The sequence below is a fragment of the Labeo rohita genome, chromosome 4 (genome assembly GCF_022985175.1).
Source record: "Labeo rohita strain BAU-BD-2019 chromosome 4, IGBB_LRoh.1.0, whole genome shotgun sequence".
Lineage (NCBI taxonomy): Eukaryota > Metazoa > Chordata > Actinopteri > Cypriniformes > Cyprinidae > Labeo > Labeo rohita.
In genome coordinates this window covers 41,010,667-41,025,109 of record NC_066872.1, presented here as the reverse complement: position 1 = coordinate 41,025,109, position 14,443 = coordinate 41,010,667, and the positions used below count along the sequence as shown (strand labels likewise).

The 14,443-nt window shown below is 30.4% G+C and overlaps 1 protein-coding gene across 1 annotated transcript in view; it reads right to left on the bottom strand.

The window, feature by feature from the left end:
• Positions 1-563: 563 nt before the first annotated feature.
• cdk17 (cyclin-dependent kinase 17) overlaps positions 564-14,443 on the bottom strand; it is a 57,902-nt gene continuing 44,022 nt past the window's right edge. The window contains exons 5-17 of the mRNA XM_051108607.1: positions 13,058-13,183; positions 10,491-10,547; positions 8,733-8,847; positions 8,520-8,614; positions 8,365-8,427; positions 8,147-8,270; positions 6,404-6,524; positions 6,209-6,306; positions 4,406-4,511; positions 4,005-4,047; positions 3,785-3,875; positions 3,592-3,669; positions 564-2,127 (exon numbers count right to left, since the gene is read on the bottom strand). Coding sequence (XP_050964564.1) covers positions 2,090-2,127; positions 3,592-3,669; positions 3,785-3,875; positions 4,005-4,047; positions 4,406-4,511; positions 6,209-6,306; positions 6,404-6,524; positions 8,147-8,270; positions 8,365-8,427; positions 8,520-8,614; positions 8,733-8,847; positions 10,491-10,547; positions 13,058-13,183 — 1,155 coding nt within the window. The 3' untranslated portion in view covers positions 564-2,089. The remainder of the gene's footprint in view (positions 2,128-3,591; positions 3,670-3,784; positions 3,876-4,004; positions 4,048-4,405; positions 4,512-6,208; positions 6,307-6,403; positions 6,525-8,146; positions 8,271-8,364; positions 8,428-8,519; positions 8,615-8,732; positions 8,848-10,490; positions 10,548-13,057; positions 13,184-14,443) is intronic.

Sequence of the window (14,443 nt, the reverse complement as noted above, 5' to 3'; positions counted from 1 at the left end):
ATCTATGTTCGCGCAAATCATTTGTGATCCAGCTTCACCTACAGCAGAAGTGAGTATAAGGGGTTTTTTATGAATCTCTGCAATCACCTTTCCTAATAACGTGCTAGTTAACAAGTTTTGCGGCTAAACGTGCTAAATGCGGCTAAAGTAAACAGGCTCGTCACTCCACAGAGAGAAGAGAGGGGCGGGGCGAGCAGATCTCATTTGCATTTAAAGGAACAAGCCCTCAGAATGGGATGACTTTTGCAGAGCTCTTTTAGTTAAGGTAAAAAGGGTGTTTTACAATACCACTGAGAATTTTGAACCAAAGTATATTATAGACTTTTCATTAAGACCCTAAAAAATCATATCAGCTTGTGGAAAATGGGCATTCGATGACCCCTTTAAAGCAGTTGAACCCTGAAAATTGCTGCTTGCAGCTATATTTTAAATTTGATGATTCCCCATTCAAAGAGATAGGAGCTGCACTTGCATACCCGAGAAGTGTTTCAAAGACGGCCGCCGAGTGAAATGACTTCAATGCACAGACACACACACAAACATAATAAACAGACGACAGAGAGTTCGCTGTATGAAACAGACCATGTTTACTTCACTGATTAAGAGAAATAAATATCTGCAGTACAAAGAGTTAAACGGTCAATTCAGCCGACAGCCAGGACTGAGAGAGCGTCAGTGTTTCACGGAGGCGGAGCTTACAGGACAACACGCACTCCATGCGTCACGTATACACACGCAATCACGCACACACCCACGCACGCATCTCCAGAAACGATCGACTCCGGATTGACAATATTAATTAACATCTGTCAGTTCGTAAAAACAAAAAAAGAGTCTAAAATCTGATATCTTCTGCTTTCTTCATGTTTATATAAATGCTGGGAAAAGAAACATTGGTCCTGCTGCTGTCAAAAATTTTTTTGTTATTACTTTTTCTTTTTATACACACAATATCGTTTTCTCTTCTGAATAGAATCAAGCACAAATGTGGGACAGTCGGACTCCAACATGCCACATTAAGATACCATTATTCACAGAAGGGTCAATATGTAACATTAAAAAAGAAAAAAAAAACAATCTCTTAATACTGTTAATGAAACTAGTTCATCTTCATAGCCATCGCAAAGGGCCCTGTACAGTTACAGATCTCCATTTTTCACACATACAACCTCACTTTCTCGCTTTTTTACACTCGGAAGCTACAGAGGAGCTCTATTAATAGAAGAAAGTGATGCATCAGGAGCTCTAAACGCTCAAAGAAAGAATCGAAAACACATCTGGCATACAAGCACTTCAGTTCCAATAGGATCACTCTGAATGAATGCAAAAGGAGAGATGGTCCGTTTCTCAGTCCGAAATGGTGAGGTCACAAAGTTCCTGCTGGTCCAGTGTTTGTTTTGCGTCTTTCTGAAGCCCACCTGGTCGAGATGGTCCCTGGTTCACGTGACGCGGCCTTTGAGGAACAAATCCACATTTTTTTTCTTGAAATGATACGTTAAAATGTGAGGTTTTGGAATGAGTCTGTCGCTTTAAAGCGAAATCAACCAAAAGCAAACTCAAAACACTCGCATAGGCGTTCCACCTCTGTAAAACCAACACGACGACAATTATAATCGTTCTTTTAAAACAAAACCAAAAAACGTGGGACCGTTGTGTCCCGGGAGGGTCGCCCCGAGAGTGAGGAAGTTACGTAGAGACAGTAGTCGATTAGCAGCAAAAACAACCCCTCCGTCAATAAATATATACACGTTCACACGCCTCGCACACTCTAAGCGTCACACGGGGGAAGGGGAACACGGGGGGCCGACGGGCGTTCTGGCTCAAGGCTGCATGCTGGATTGCGGGACACTTGGGGGACGGGACGGGGGGAGACAGCGGGTTCGGCCGATCCCCTTCACCACGCATGCACACGCGACAAACACCCCTCTCTCTCGGAGAGCGAGGGGGGACTAAGTCTGTTAGTCTATACGACACAGTCACGGAATAAGAGCTGTCGAACTGATCCGTCAAGTGTGTGTGTGTTTGTGTGCTTGTGTGAGAGAGTGTGTGAGAGAGAGCGATGATGGGCAAGAGTGCGAGGGAACGCAGCTTAAAACAGCATGCTCTGCCGTCTGTTCTTGCTGTTGCCTGTGAGGAGAGAGACAGAAGGACGAGAAGGAAAGAGAGGAGAGAACAAGGTGTACAAGGTTACAAAATAATTCAAAAATGTATTTTGTAAAAAATGATTTTAAATATTATATAAAGTTATATATAGATGAGAGAACAGTGTACAAGCTGACAAAATAAAGCAGTTTTTTTGTTTATAATATAAATTTTTATTCATAAATATTAAATTATATAAACTTATTTTAGAATAATTTTAAAATATATTCAAAAAATTGTATGTTAATAAATTAATAGATAAATTTAACTGGTCAAATAAAATTAAAAGGTATATTTAACTATTAAATATTAATAAAATTAAAGGATTATAGTTATATTTAACTATTAAATAAAATTTTAAATATAATTTTATATAAAATTATTAGATAAGAAAGCAAGTATAATGTTATATTTTGTATTACATCTATTTTATCATACATATATAACTTAATAACACACACACACACACACATATATATATATATATATATATATATATATATATATGTATATATTTTATTTATATATTATATTTTTATATGTGTATATATATATATATATATATATATATATAAAATTAATAGATATATTTAACTATTAAATTAATACATGAGAGACCAAGTATAATTGTATATATTTAACTATTAAATATTAATAAAATTAATAGATATGAGAACAAGCATAATTTTATATTTTGTTTTACATGCATTATATCATACTTATTTATAACTTTTAATAAATATTTTCCTTTTAAATATATATTTATATTTAGTTTTACATGTACTATATCAAACATATCATATGTAACTTAAATATTTTCATTTTAAACATATATTCATTTAAAAAATATATTTAACTATTAAATATTAATCAAATTAAAAGATAAAGGAACAATAAATATAATTTTACATTTTTTATTACATGTATATCATACATATTATATTTACGTTTACATTTTCATATCAAATATTTTCATTTTAAATTTATATTAATATAAAAATATATTTCACTATAAAATATTAATAAAATTAATAAATAAGAGAACATTTAAAAACATTTTAAAACGTTATAAAGTTTTAATAAATAATAAATGTAACAATATAATTAATTATAATAATATAAAATAATAATAAAAAAAAAAAAAAATATATATATATATATATATATATATATATATATATATAAAATATGTAAATATTTAAACCATATTGACATTAATGTAAATAATTTTAAGAGAAAATAAGGACTTATTTGTTTATCATTCATTCTTTAAAAATAGACCATTTTCTAAATACTGTCACATTTATCAACCCGTTCAATAGCCATTGCTCTACACAATCATTGCCCCCTAGTGTCAGTTCCAAAAACTACTGACAATGACCCATACTGACCGACTACAATAACAGTATCTGAACATGCAAACAGATCATGTATCAAACAAACACACACCTGTCTCTGGATACGAGGAGTTCCGGTAACCGGGGTCCCTCTGAAGCTGCACTTCCTTCAGTGTAAATATGGATATGTCTGCACAAGCACAGCACATCATGAGAATGGGGATACATATAAGCAATTATACTGTCTGTGTGTGTGTGTGTATGTGTGTGTGTGTGTGTGTGTGTGTGTGTATAAAGACACTCACTCTCTGGCAGTGTGTGCACACGCATGCCCAGACTCTTGAAGTAGGAGTGTTTCATTGATTCATCTGCAGAGATCCTTTTCTTGGACTCATACTATGGAAAACACATGAAAATAAAGGATTTAGTGCAAAATAAGAGTGCTCAAGATAAAGTAATGGAAAAATCATACATATTTGTTTGTGTTTGTATTTAATGCAGTCCATTGTTCTGGCATTTCCTTACCCTTAGAAAGGACAATAACAGCTCTATTCCTTCAGTATCCAACCTGTAGATGGGAAGGGAGGGAGAGAGAGAGAGATGTGACCATCGGCAGGTTGATAAATTAGACTGGCAAACGTAAGGAAGGAAGCAAACGGCCTCAGAAATTCCACAGGATATCCTGCTTTACTGGCACGCACTTGGTTTTCTAACATTCACCAGAACACAAACACACATACATACATACACACTTTCCCACAGCAGCATCCGCACACTCACACACAGGCTTTGAGGTCATGGTCATTTGCTCTGTGTGGCAAGACAAACACACTAAAGCCACTGCAAGTCACTGAGCACACAAACTCATGAAGTGTATGAAACAGCAATGCAGCACCCCTACAGAGACACAGATAGAGCGCAGGTACCTGGGCGCGTGATTGATGAAGGGCTGAGGCTTGTATTTGGGGAAGTTGTAGGATTTGAACTCTTCGATGGACGAGATGCCGGGCCAGTTGTCCTCTGTAGGTGTACCTGTTGCACACAAAGCCAAAACATCCATTTAACACTTTATATATTAGAGCCTGACTGCATTTCTGAACAGTGCCGATATTTATGTTTACACTATGGTAACGGATGATGAAAATTCAGCTTTGAATCACAGAAATAAATTACACTCTAAATTATGTTAAGACAGAAATCTATTATTTTAAATTGTAAAAATATTTCATAATATTAGTGTTTTTTCTGTATTTTTTAATCAAATAAATGCAACTTTGGTGAGCATAAAAGACTATTTTTTCTAATAATTATGATAAAATTTATTATGTGTTTATGATTAAAATGATAAATATTTTATTGTGCAATATCCATATGAACATTTATATATTGTATACATTTTGAATTTTACATGACTTCAATTTGAACCTTTTCTGTAATTTATTTATAAATTAAATAAATTCGTTTCAATTTTTTTCTAATAATTATTATTACATTTATTATATGTTTATGATTTAAATGATAAATATTTTACTCTGCAATACCCATATGAACACATACATTGTAAACATTTTGGATTTTACATGACTTAAATGAACATTTTTCTGTATTTTATTTAAAAAATAATTAAATATATTTTTTATTTTTTTCCTAATAATTATTATAACATTTATTACATGTTTATGATTTAAATTATAAATATTTCATTGTGCAGTATCCATATAAACACGTATATACTGTATAAATTTTGGATTTTACATGACTTAAATATGAACGTTTTTCTTTATTTAAAAAAAATAAATAAATAAATACATTTCTAATTTATTTTCTAATAATAACACACTCATCATAGAAGCGGTGTATTCAAGTTGTATTGTATATATGAATTAAATTTACTTTGTTGTTCTTTTTAAATCATTTTATAGATATTACAAAAGAGCTAATCTCTAGCAAAAGAAATTTGTGATAATGGGGAAAAAATGTAAATGAAATTTCCATAAATTACGTTCTTAAGGATTCCCATGATTTCACCAGGACTTAAAACCACTATTTTATAAATTTCTGACATTTCAAGTCCTATATTTCTAGACAGTGGAAAGGCCATAAATTGCTTAAAATATGATTTACATTTATGCACTTAGCAGATGCTTTTATTTAAAGCAACTTGCACTGCATTCAATGCATTGTTTTTTAATCAGTTCATGCTTTCCCTGGGAATCTTGAACCATGTGGTACAGTTTTAGAGCTAGTTAAAAAAAAAAAAAAAAAAAACTACAGTTTGAATATAGCTTTAAAAATCATATAAAACCTCCTTTCCAGGTTTTTTTCAGAAATATTTCCACACTCCAGTATGTGCAGTCAAACACATCAGGTGAGCTTGAGCCGGACCGGATTTCAGCTGAACTGTGGTAACCTACCATGTGATCTCACAGTTTCCATGCAAAAGCGTGTTTGTGTGTGTGTGGACAGCAAGCATGGCAGCTCAGATGGTTGCAGTTTGTTTTCAAAGCAGGTGAGAATCACTTCTGAGTCTGAACACCATGACACGTCTGGTGTGAGAGTGTGTGCGTGTGTGTTTAATGTCGTAATGTCTGGAGGTGAAGTGTGCGTTTCATCACGCAGGCTCTGAATTGAATCGTTTACTTGGTGAGCTGGGCGTGAGAGTGCGCATGTGTGTTTTTGTGTTGTGTGTGTGTGTGTGTGTGTGTGTGTGTGTGTGTGTGTTTGCTCACCCAGTAATCTGAAGATTAGATGCAGCTCATCTTCAACGGTGGATCCTGGGAACAGCGGCCGACCTGCAGCCATTTCATAAAATATACATCCAACACCCCTGATACAGACAGAGAGAGGATCAGACAGAGAATACAGGAGACGACTGAATGTAAATGATGAATGTAAATGAGTGTGGTCACAGACACATCACTCACCACATATCGATCTGTGTGGAGTACTCTGAGGATCCCAGTAGTACATCAGGAGGTCTGTACCATAAGGTCACCACCTCGTTAGAGTATGTCTTAGTGGGAACCGACTTGGCTCGTGCCAGACCTACAAACACACAAACAAAAAACACTTTTTTTTACATTACATTTAGAAAATAAATTATATCTGCTTAACCAATCGTACACATTTTATATATATATAACAAAAAAGTTCAATAAATGTATATATATATATTGTAAATTCATATATAAATATTACATAAATAATATAGTATGTAGTTTATAAATATTATCATATAAAAATATCTAAATACAATAAATAAAATACATTTAAAGTTCAATTAAATTTAAATTAAATTTAAATTTGAAGTTAAATTTAAATTAGCATACATTTAAAATATTACACTTAGTATATATATGTAGAATAAAAATAAATACATTTGCAAATTAATAATTTCAAGAAATAATGCATTTTTAATTAAATTATAAATATGACAAATAAAATGTTTACATTAAATATATAAATATTAAAAATACAGAACTTTTTTTATATATGTATTTTTAAAATATAATATAAATATTGCATACATCTTATTACAACATAAATGTAAATATAGAACTTTTATGTTTTTAAATATAAAATGTATACATTTGAAATGTATAATACAGTTAGTATTTACATTTCTAATTGATGAAAATAATTAATTAATGAAAATTATATAAATAATATAATATTGAACATATAAATATTGCAATAAATATATATAAAACAAAAACAATTTATATATAACATTTTTCTACATCTGAAATATTACACTTAGTATTTATATGTAGTATATATGTATAAAATAATAATAAATAAATTTGTAAATGAATAAATTCATGACAATGTATTTTAACGAAAAATAAATTACAGAATACATTAAATAAAATGTATATTAAATATATAAAAATTCTAATATTAAAATACAGAACTTTTCAATATATGTATTTTCTAAATATTATAAATACTGTATACATTTGAAATGTCTAATATAGTTACTACATATATTTCTATTTGATGAAAATGAATTATGAATTAATGAAAAATAAAGTACATATGTATAAATATATAAATAATATTACACTGAATATATAAATATTATAATATAAAATATATATAAAAACAATAAATAAAATATATATAAAAATTTGTATACATTTGAAATATTACACTTGGTATTTATATGTAAAATAAAATAAAAGTAAATTTGTAAATTATAAATTCATGACATGTATTTGTAATGAAATTACATAAAATCTAAAATAGAAATATATATTAATTATATAAATATGTTAATATTAAAATATAGATTTTTTATATAGGTTTTTAAAATCTAATATAAAAATAGTATGTATCTAAAATTTAATACAGCTAGTATATAAATTTACAATTTATGAAAAATTAATTTTAAATAAAAATTTAATTTTAATGAATTATATGAAATCATGAAAAATGAAGTACATATTATACAATATAAAATCTCTCTGAAAATCTGTCTTCGTAAAGACATAAATGTATAATATATTAAAACATTCTTAATGAAAACTTAGTTGCATATATGAAATAGTATGGATATAAATATATAGACATTATAATATAAAAATATATATAACAAAATGCAAAACAGTATAATACATTTCTAACTAATTAAAAATAATCATTTGACAGCATAGGGCTAAACGTACCAAAGTCAGCCAATTTGAGTTCACCCCTCTCGTTGATGAGCAGGTTTTGTGGTTTCAGGTCCCGGTGCAGGACCTTGCGTCTGTGGCAGTACGCCAGTCCTCTCAAGATCTGGAACAGGAAAATCTAGAAAAACACAAACAACAGGTTATAAAAACAGAAACAATGTCTGATACTGTGTTGCACTGCACTAATACCAATAAACAGACACGGGACAGACCTTAACATTGTGCATGCTCATGATGTTTCCACAATCATCCATGTACTGCTTCAGGTCCTTATCCTGCAGAAGGCCATCAGACAACAAATAAATAAATGAAGGGAGAAGGAAATTATCAGACTGACACAGAGGAGCAGCATGGGACGTCCACTCACCAGATACTCAAAAACCAGAGTGAGCGATTTGTCCGTGTGGACAATATCATGAAGCGTGACAATGTTGGCGTGCTTTAAATCCTTCAATAATGACACTGAAAGAGAGAAAAGGGCAGGATCGATCAGGGCAATATCAACATCAGTGTCTTGGCAACCCGAAGTGGCTTTGAGGAGAGATAAAGAGAAAGAGACACAGAGACAGAGATTGCTCACCCTCTCTAATAGCTGTGCATGGAGCGCCCTCCTCGTGCTCCAACCGGATCTCTTTCAGAGCTACAAGGTTGTCCGTCAGTTTGCTCCGCCCCTTGAAAACGGTGGCATACGTCCCCTATAATACAATTACAGAAGTGATTAGATTTCAGGAAATAGATAGATCGATAGATAGGTGGATAGAATTATGTTACAACTAAAAAAAAATTCTACTTTGAAAATAATTCACGCATAATCAGACAGGTTTTATACTAGGGATGCAGTTTTTAGCATAGTCATTTACTGGGCGGCAAAAAAATATATTAATAGAAAACAAAGTAAAAAAAAAAAAAAATGAACAAATTACACAAATATTACTTTAAAAAATATGATGTAATAAAAGTTTTACACTAGTTAATGGATTAAATATTTACTGACAAGTATCACATTGTTTAAATAAATGAATGAATTAATTAAATATTACGCCTAAAAAAATTATATAATAAAAAAAAGAATGAATGAATGAATGAATGAATGAATATTGCATCCCTACTGCAGAGCCAAAATAAATAAATACATAAATAAATAAAATACATAAACAAATAGTACTTTTACAGTCACACAAGTTTTATACTAGGAATGTATTTTATATAATTTAAACAATTTAAAGTATCGACAATTGTTATCAGTTTATAATTAAAAACTAAACAGAAAAGATCAAAATAAAAAAATAAACAAATACTACTTAAAATATTTTATCTCTAATATTTTATAAGTTTTACACTAATTCATGTATTAAATATTTACTAACAAGTATCAAACTTTTTAAATAAATAAATAAAATGTTATACCTAAAATAATAAAATAAAAATAAAATAATAAAGTAATAAAGTAAAAAATGAATAAATATTAAAACCCCTATTGTAGAATCAAAACAACAATAATAAAAAACAAAGTACTTTTAAAAATATCGTTTGTACAGGAATGTATTTAACGGAATTTAAATGTAATGTAACGTTTTTAACAATTGTTATCGGCTTAAAAAAATTAAATAAAAAAAAAAAAGAGTAAAATAAATATGCCTACTGTACAACAAAAAAAACAAAAACAAAAAAACAAACAGTACTTAATATTTTAGTGTAATTACACAAGCTTAACACTAGTTAATGGATTAAATATTTACTGATGAGTATCAAAACATTTTTTATAAAAAAAAACAATAGTACTTTGAAAAATATCTTATGCATAGTCAAATGATCAGCAGACAATAGAATTATCTTATAGTACACTTAAAATACAATGCTAATATTTACATTTTCTTTTCTTTTTTTTTAACACATTTTCAACATCCAAAATCAGCTTTTATTTTGGCAGTTTGCTGGCAAGTAAGTAGTGCTGCCAAGTGAAGTGCGCCAATGAGTTAATTGTTTTCCTCTGAATCTGACTGCACATAGACTAGATTTATGCTTTCGGTTTGAATAAAAATCTAATACAATATAACATTCAGTCGATTTAATATGTGCATTAACAGCTGATGATCATGTCAGTATGCAAATGAACTGTCTGAACTTATTTACCCAGTGCATTTTTTATTTTGGTCATGCATGCACATGTGTGCACCCCTACCTATAACGGTATCGGTTAATGGAAAATTTTGCATGATGTACAAGTCCAGTGTAAGTCCAAGACTCCTTGTATCATCCACCGAATTAGTGCACTTATAAATGCACTTTTCTGACAGGCCAAAATAGTGATGCAAGGTCAGAACTAGACTCAACGTACCTCTCCCAACTTGTCCAGTTTGATGTAGGTCTCCAGTTTCCCAAAGCCGATTTCTGACTATAAAAAGAGAGAAGGAGAGAGATTGCTTCATTAATGTAATCCGGTTAATGCTGAACAGGCCTGCATGTGTTCAACAGACCTTATCAGTGAGAAACACGTGTCTGGAGTGTTGCTTGCTGTCTCTGATATCTGCAGCCAAAATCATTTCCCAGACAAAGCCATTAATCACACAAAGTACTCAGACTCCCATGGGCACCAGGGGGCACCAGAACGCCAACATAAACCCCCTCTTCTTTACACACATTGAGGATTGGAGGTTGGGACGACATAGACGGATGACAGCTAAGAACAATGGATGCCAAGAAACCCAGACGCAAAAAGCAGGGGGCTTTTCACATGCGAAACCCCCTACGTATGCGGCTAACAGACAAAGAACATGGTATGCGTCTTTGTGCTCAACTGAGAGGAGTACGACACAATGTTTGTAGCGACACACTAGGTTTCTCGTCCACGGGCCGGGTTTATCTGCAGCAGTCCATGTTGTTTTGAAAAGCTTGCTGTGGACTGTGTACTTTTTAACTACAGCTGAAAATTCTTAATATTTTACTCTTAAACAATTCACCCTCATGTCATTACAAACCCATTTGACTTTCTTTCATCCATAGAGCACAAAAGGCATTCAGAATTGTCTTTCGCATACAATAAAATATGCACCATGAGTTTTCAACCAACAAAAACTTTACACTTTAAAAGTAGCCAATATGGCTTATGCACAATATTTCTATAAGTCTCATGAAGGCATATGTTTTGTTTTGTGTGAGTTATTCTCTGTGATTCTCAAATCTCATAAATTACATTACATTTTATAACTAATCATGGCCCACAAAGTCATTGCACAGCTTCAGAAGACTCATAATATAGTGCAAAAGCCGTGGACATGGACAAAGCCATGGACTTCATAATTGTCATAATTATTATTATTTTTAATTCACATTTTTTACTATATATACATTTTATATATTAGTTGATTTTTTAATATTCATTTGTTTAAATCTTTAAATTTTGTTTTGAAATATTACAATCACATTTTGTAACCAATCATGGCCCACAAAGTCATTGCACAGCTTCAGAAGATTCACAATATTGTGCAAAAGTCATATGGATTTAATAATTGTCATGATTTTTTTTTCCACCAAATTTGTGAAAACTACAATTTTTTTTTTTTTTTTTACTAAATATCGTATATATATATATATTTTTTACATTTTACATTTTTTAATTAATTAATGATTTTTTATTTATTTAGTTATTTTTTTATCTTTATTTTTATCTTTTTATTTTAATAATAATATTAATAACAAAAAATAATAATAATTATTATTATTATTTTATTATTATGTTAATTAATTAAATAATAATTAAATAATAATTATTTCTTTTTAAATTGTGGTGAAATATTACATAACATTTCGTAACCTATCAGTTGCCTACAAAGTCACTGCACAGCTTCAAAAGATTCATAATATCATGCAAAGCCGTACAGACTTCATAATTGTCATGTTTTTTTATATATGTATATGTATATGTATATATATATATATATATATATATATATATATATAAAATATATATAATAATTTTTTTTTTTATTTATTTTTTTTTTTTTTTACTATATATAAATTCTATATATTTGTTGATTCTTTCAATTAAGATTTGTTGTTTCTTATCCTCACCAAAGCTCCATTTATTTGATCAAAAATACAGTAAAGCAGTAATATTGTGAAATATTACTAAAATTTAAATAAGTACTTTTTATTTGAATATATTTTAAAATTTAATTTATTCATGTGATGTCAAAGCTGAATTTTCAGCATCATTACTCTAATTTTCAGTGTCAAATTATCTATTAGAAATCATTATAATAAGCTGACGTGCTGCTCAAGAAACACTGCTTATTATTAATGTTGAAATCACTTACGCTGGTTCATAATTTTGTAGAAACTATAACTCTTTGATGAATCAAAGTTGAAAAGAACTTTTGTAGGATTATAAATATCTTTCATGTAACTTTCGCTGAATTTAATGCATATTTTGCTAATTAGGAATATTATTACTGACTGAAAAACTTTTGAACGATAATATACATACAACCAATTCTCTCAGCATGACAATGGCTTGCTGTTTGACAGCCGTGTCATAGTTTTAACCCTGCCAGATTGGAAAATCTACATAAACTTTATTGTTTCAAAAACAATGTGGGATTTATTCATCTTGCGCACCATGATCCCACAGCCAATCATGTCAAAAGAGAAACTTAATGTGGAGTTGTGTTGCTATGCAGAATGGTTGCTAGGTAGATATCCCATCATGCTCAAACAAAGCGATGCACGACATATTATAAAACTTGATTTATTTGCGTCTGAGCTTTCAGTAAGGAGGTGCGTCATGTTTATATGGTTCACAGAAAGTACAAACACATAATTAGGACTAGTATGAGACAAATATGATGGAATTAGAAAGTAAACTACCTTTTAAAGTCATTAAAGGGTTTCTTCACGCAAACTCACCAGCGAGGCTCTACGTGACCGTCGGCTGAGGGGTTGGTCAAATGGCGGGCTGCTCAGCTGTAGCTTTTCCAGGTAACCGTCAGGAATCCGGATATCAGCAGGCAAAGACAAGCGTTTATTCAGGTCCTGAGAATCAAATCACACACATATGCAAACAAGTCAGTCACGAGGGACAAAATTAGCTCGGTGTTATCAAAGTAGGAATCGGATTAATAATTGATGCTTGCTGACTACTCATTTGGCATGTGCGTCTCGTCTGAGAGCGGTGCGCGTGTGCTTGTTTTAAATAAGATAGCGTGACTTCATAAAGCCGCTCTCAAACCAAAGCATTAGCATCTTCCATAAATAACCCTCCATCACGCTTTGAATTTCCTCCATTTACATCTCTCTCACTCGCATGGCTTTTTTCTCCACCCACAGGCTACTTTTAAAGAAGCGTTAAGCTTGATATCATCTCATTGGGCAGCACATCAGTCCAATACTTGTGTACAAGTACAGCTTGAATGAGGAGTGAATCACCCCGAAAAAAAAAAAAAACAATGATATTTTACATTAAGAGATTATTAATAACATCAAAATTAGCATTTTAGTCTTAAATTAAGTACATTTACCACACAATTTTCTACTTTAATGCAAGATAAAACAATTTGCGCTATTTAAAGTGTTTACACAAGATGATCTTCATAGCATCCAGATGCTTGACAAAGCATTGAGGAAATAAATAAATAAATAAAAAGCTGGTAAATAATTTAAAACTAACACTAAACCTAAGCTTGGGTAATCAAAATATATTTTAAAACCAATTAGAGGATGTATAAAAAAAATTTATAATGAAAAATATCAAATGGATAATGTTTTTTATGTATTATTATTTATTTATAAATTATTTTATATTAACTGCATATTTTTAATAGTTTTTTATCTTTAATTTCTGTGGTGAAATATGACCAGGATACATTATTTTATTTATAAATAAATGAATATTAACTGTATATTTTTTTAATTGATTTTTTTAAAAAATACATATATTTTAAACTTTAAATTTTGTGGTGAAATACGACCTGGTCTTAATCAATGAGATTCAACATTTCTGTTTGACAGAAAAATGCTTGTACGCAAGTTTGACAGACCCTGGTTATTGTATAATTTCATTGCATTAGACAAAAAAAAAAAAAAAGATTTGGTAAATTGGTACATTTTAAAAAGATATACAATATTTCATAATCATTCTAAAAGATTATTAAAATTTTCAAAAATAAAATTTTAAAGACAAACTTCAAATGGATAAATTATTTCCATTTCTTATATATATATATATATATAGATAGATAGATAGATAGATAGATAGATATTATATTATGCATTTTACAGACAGCACTTGCTCAT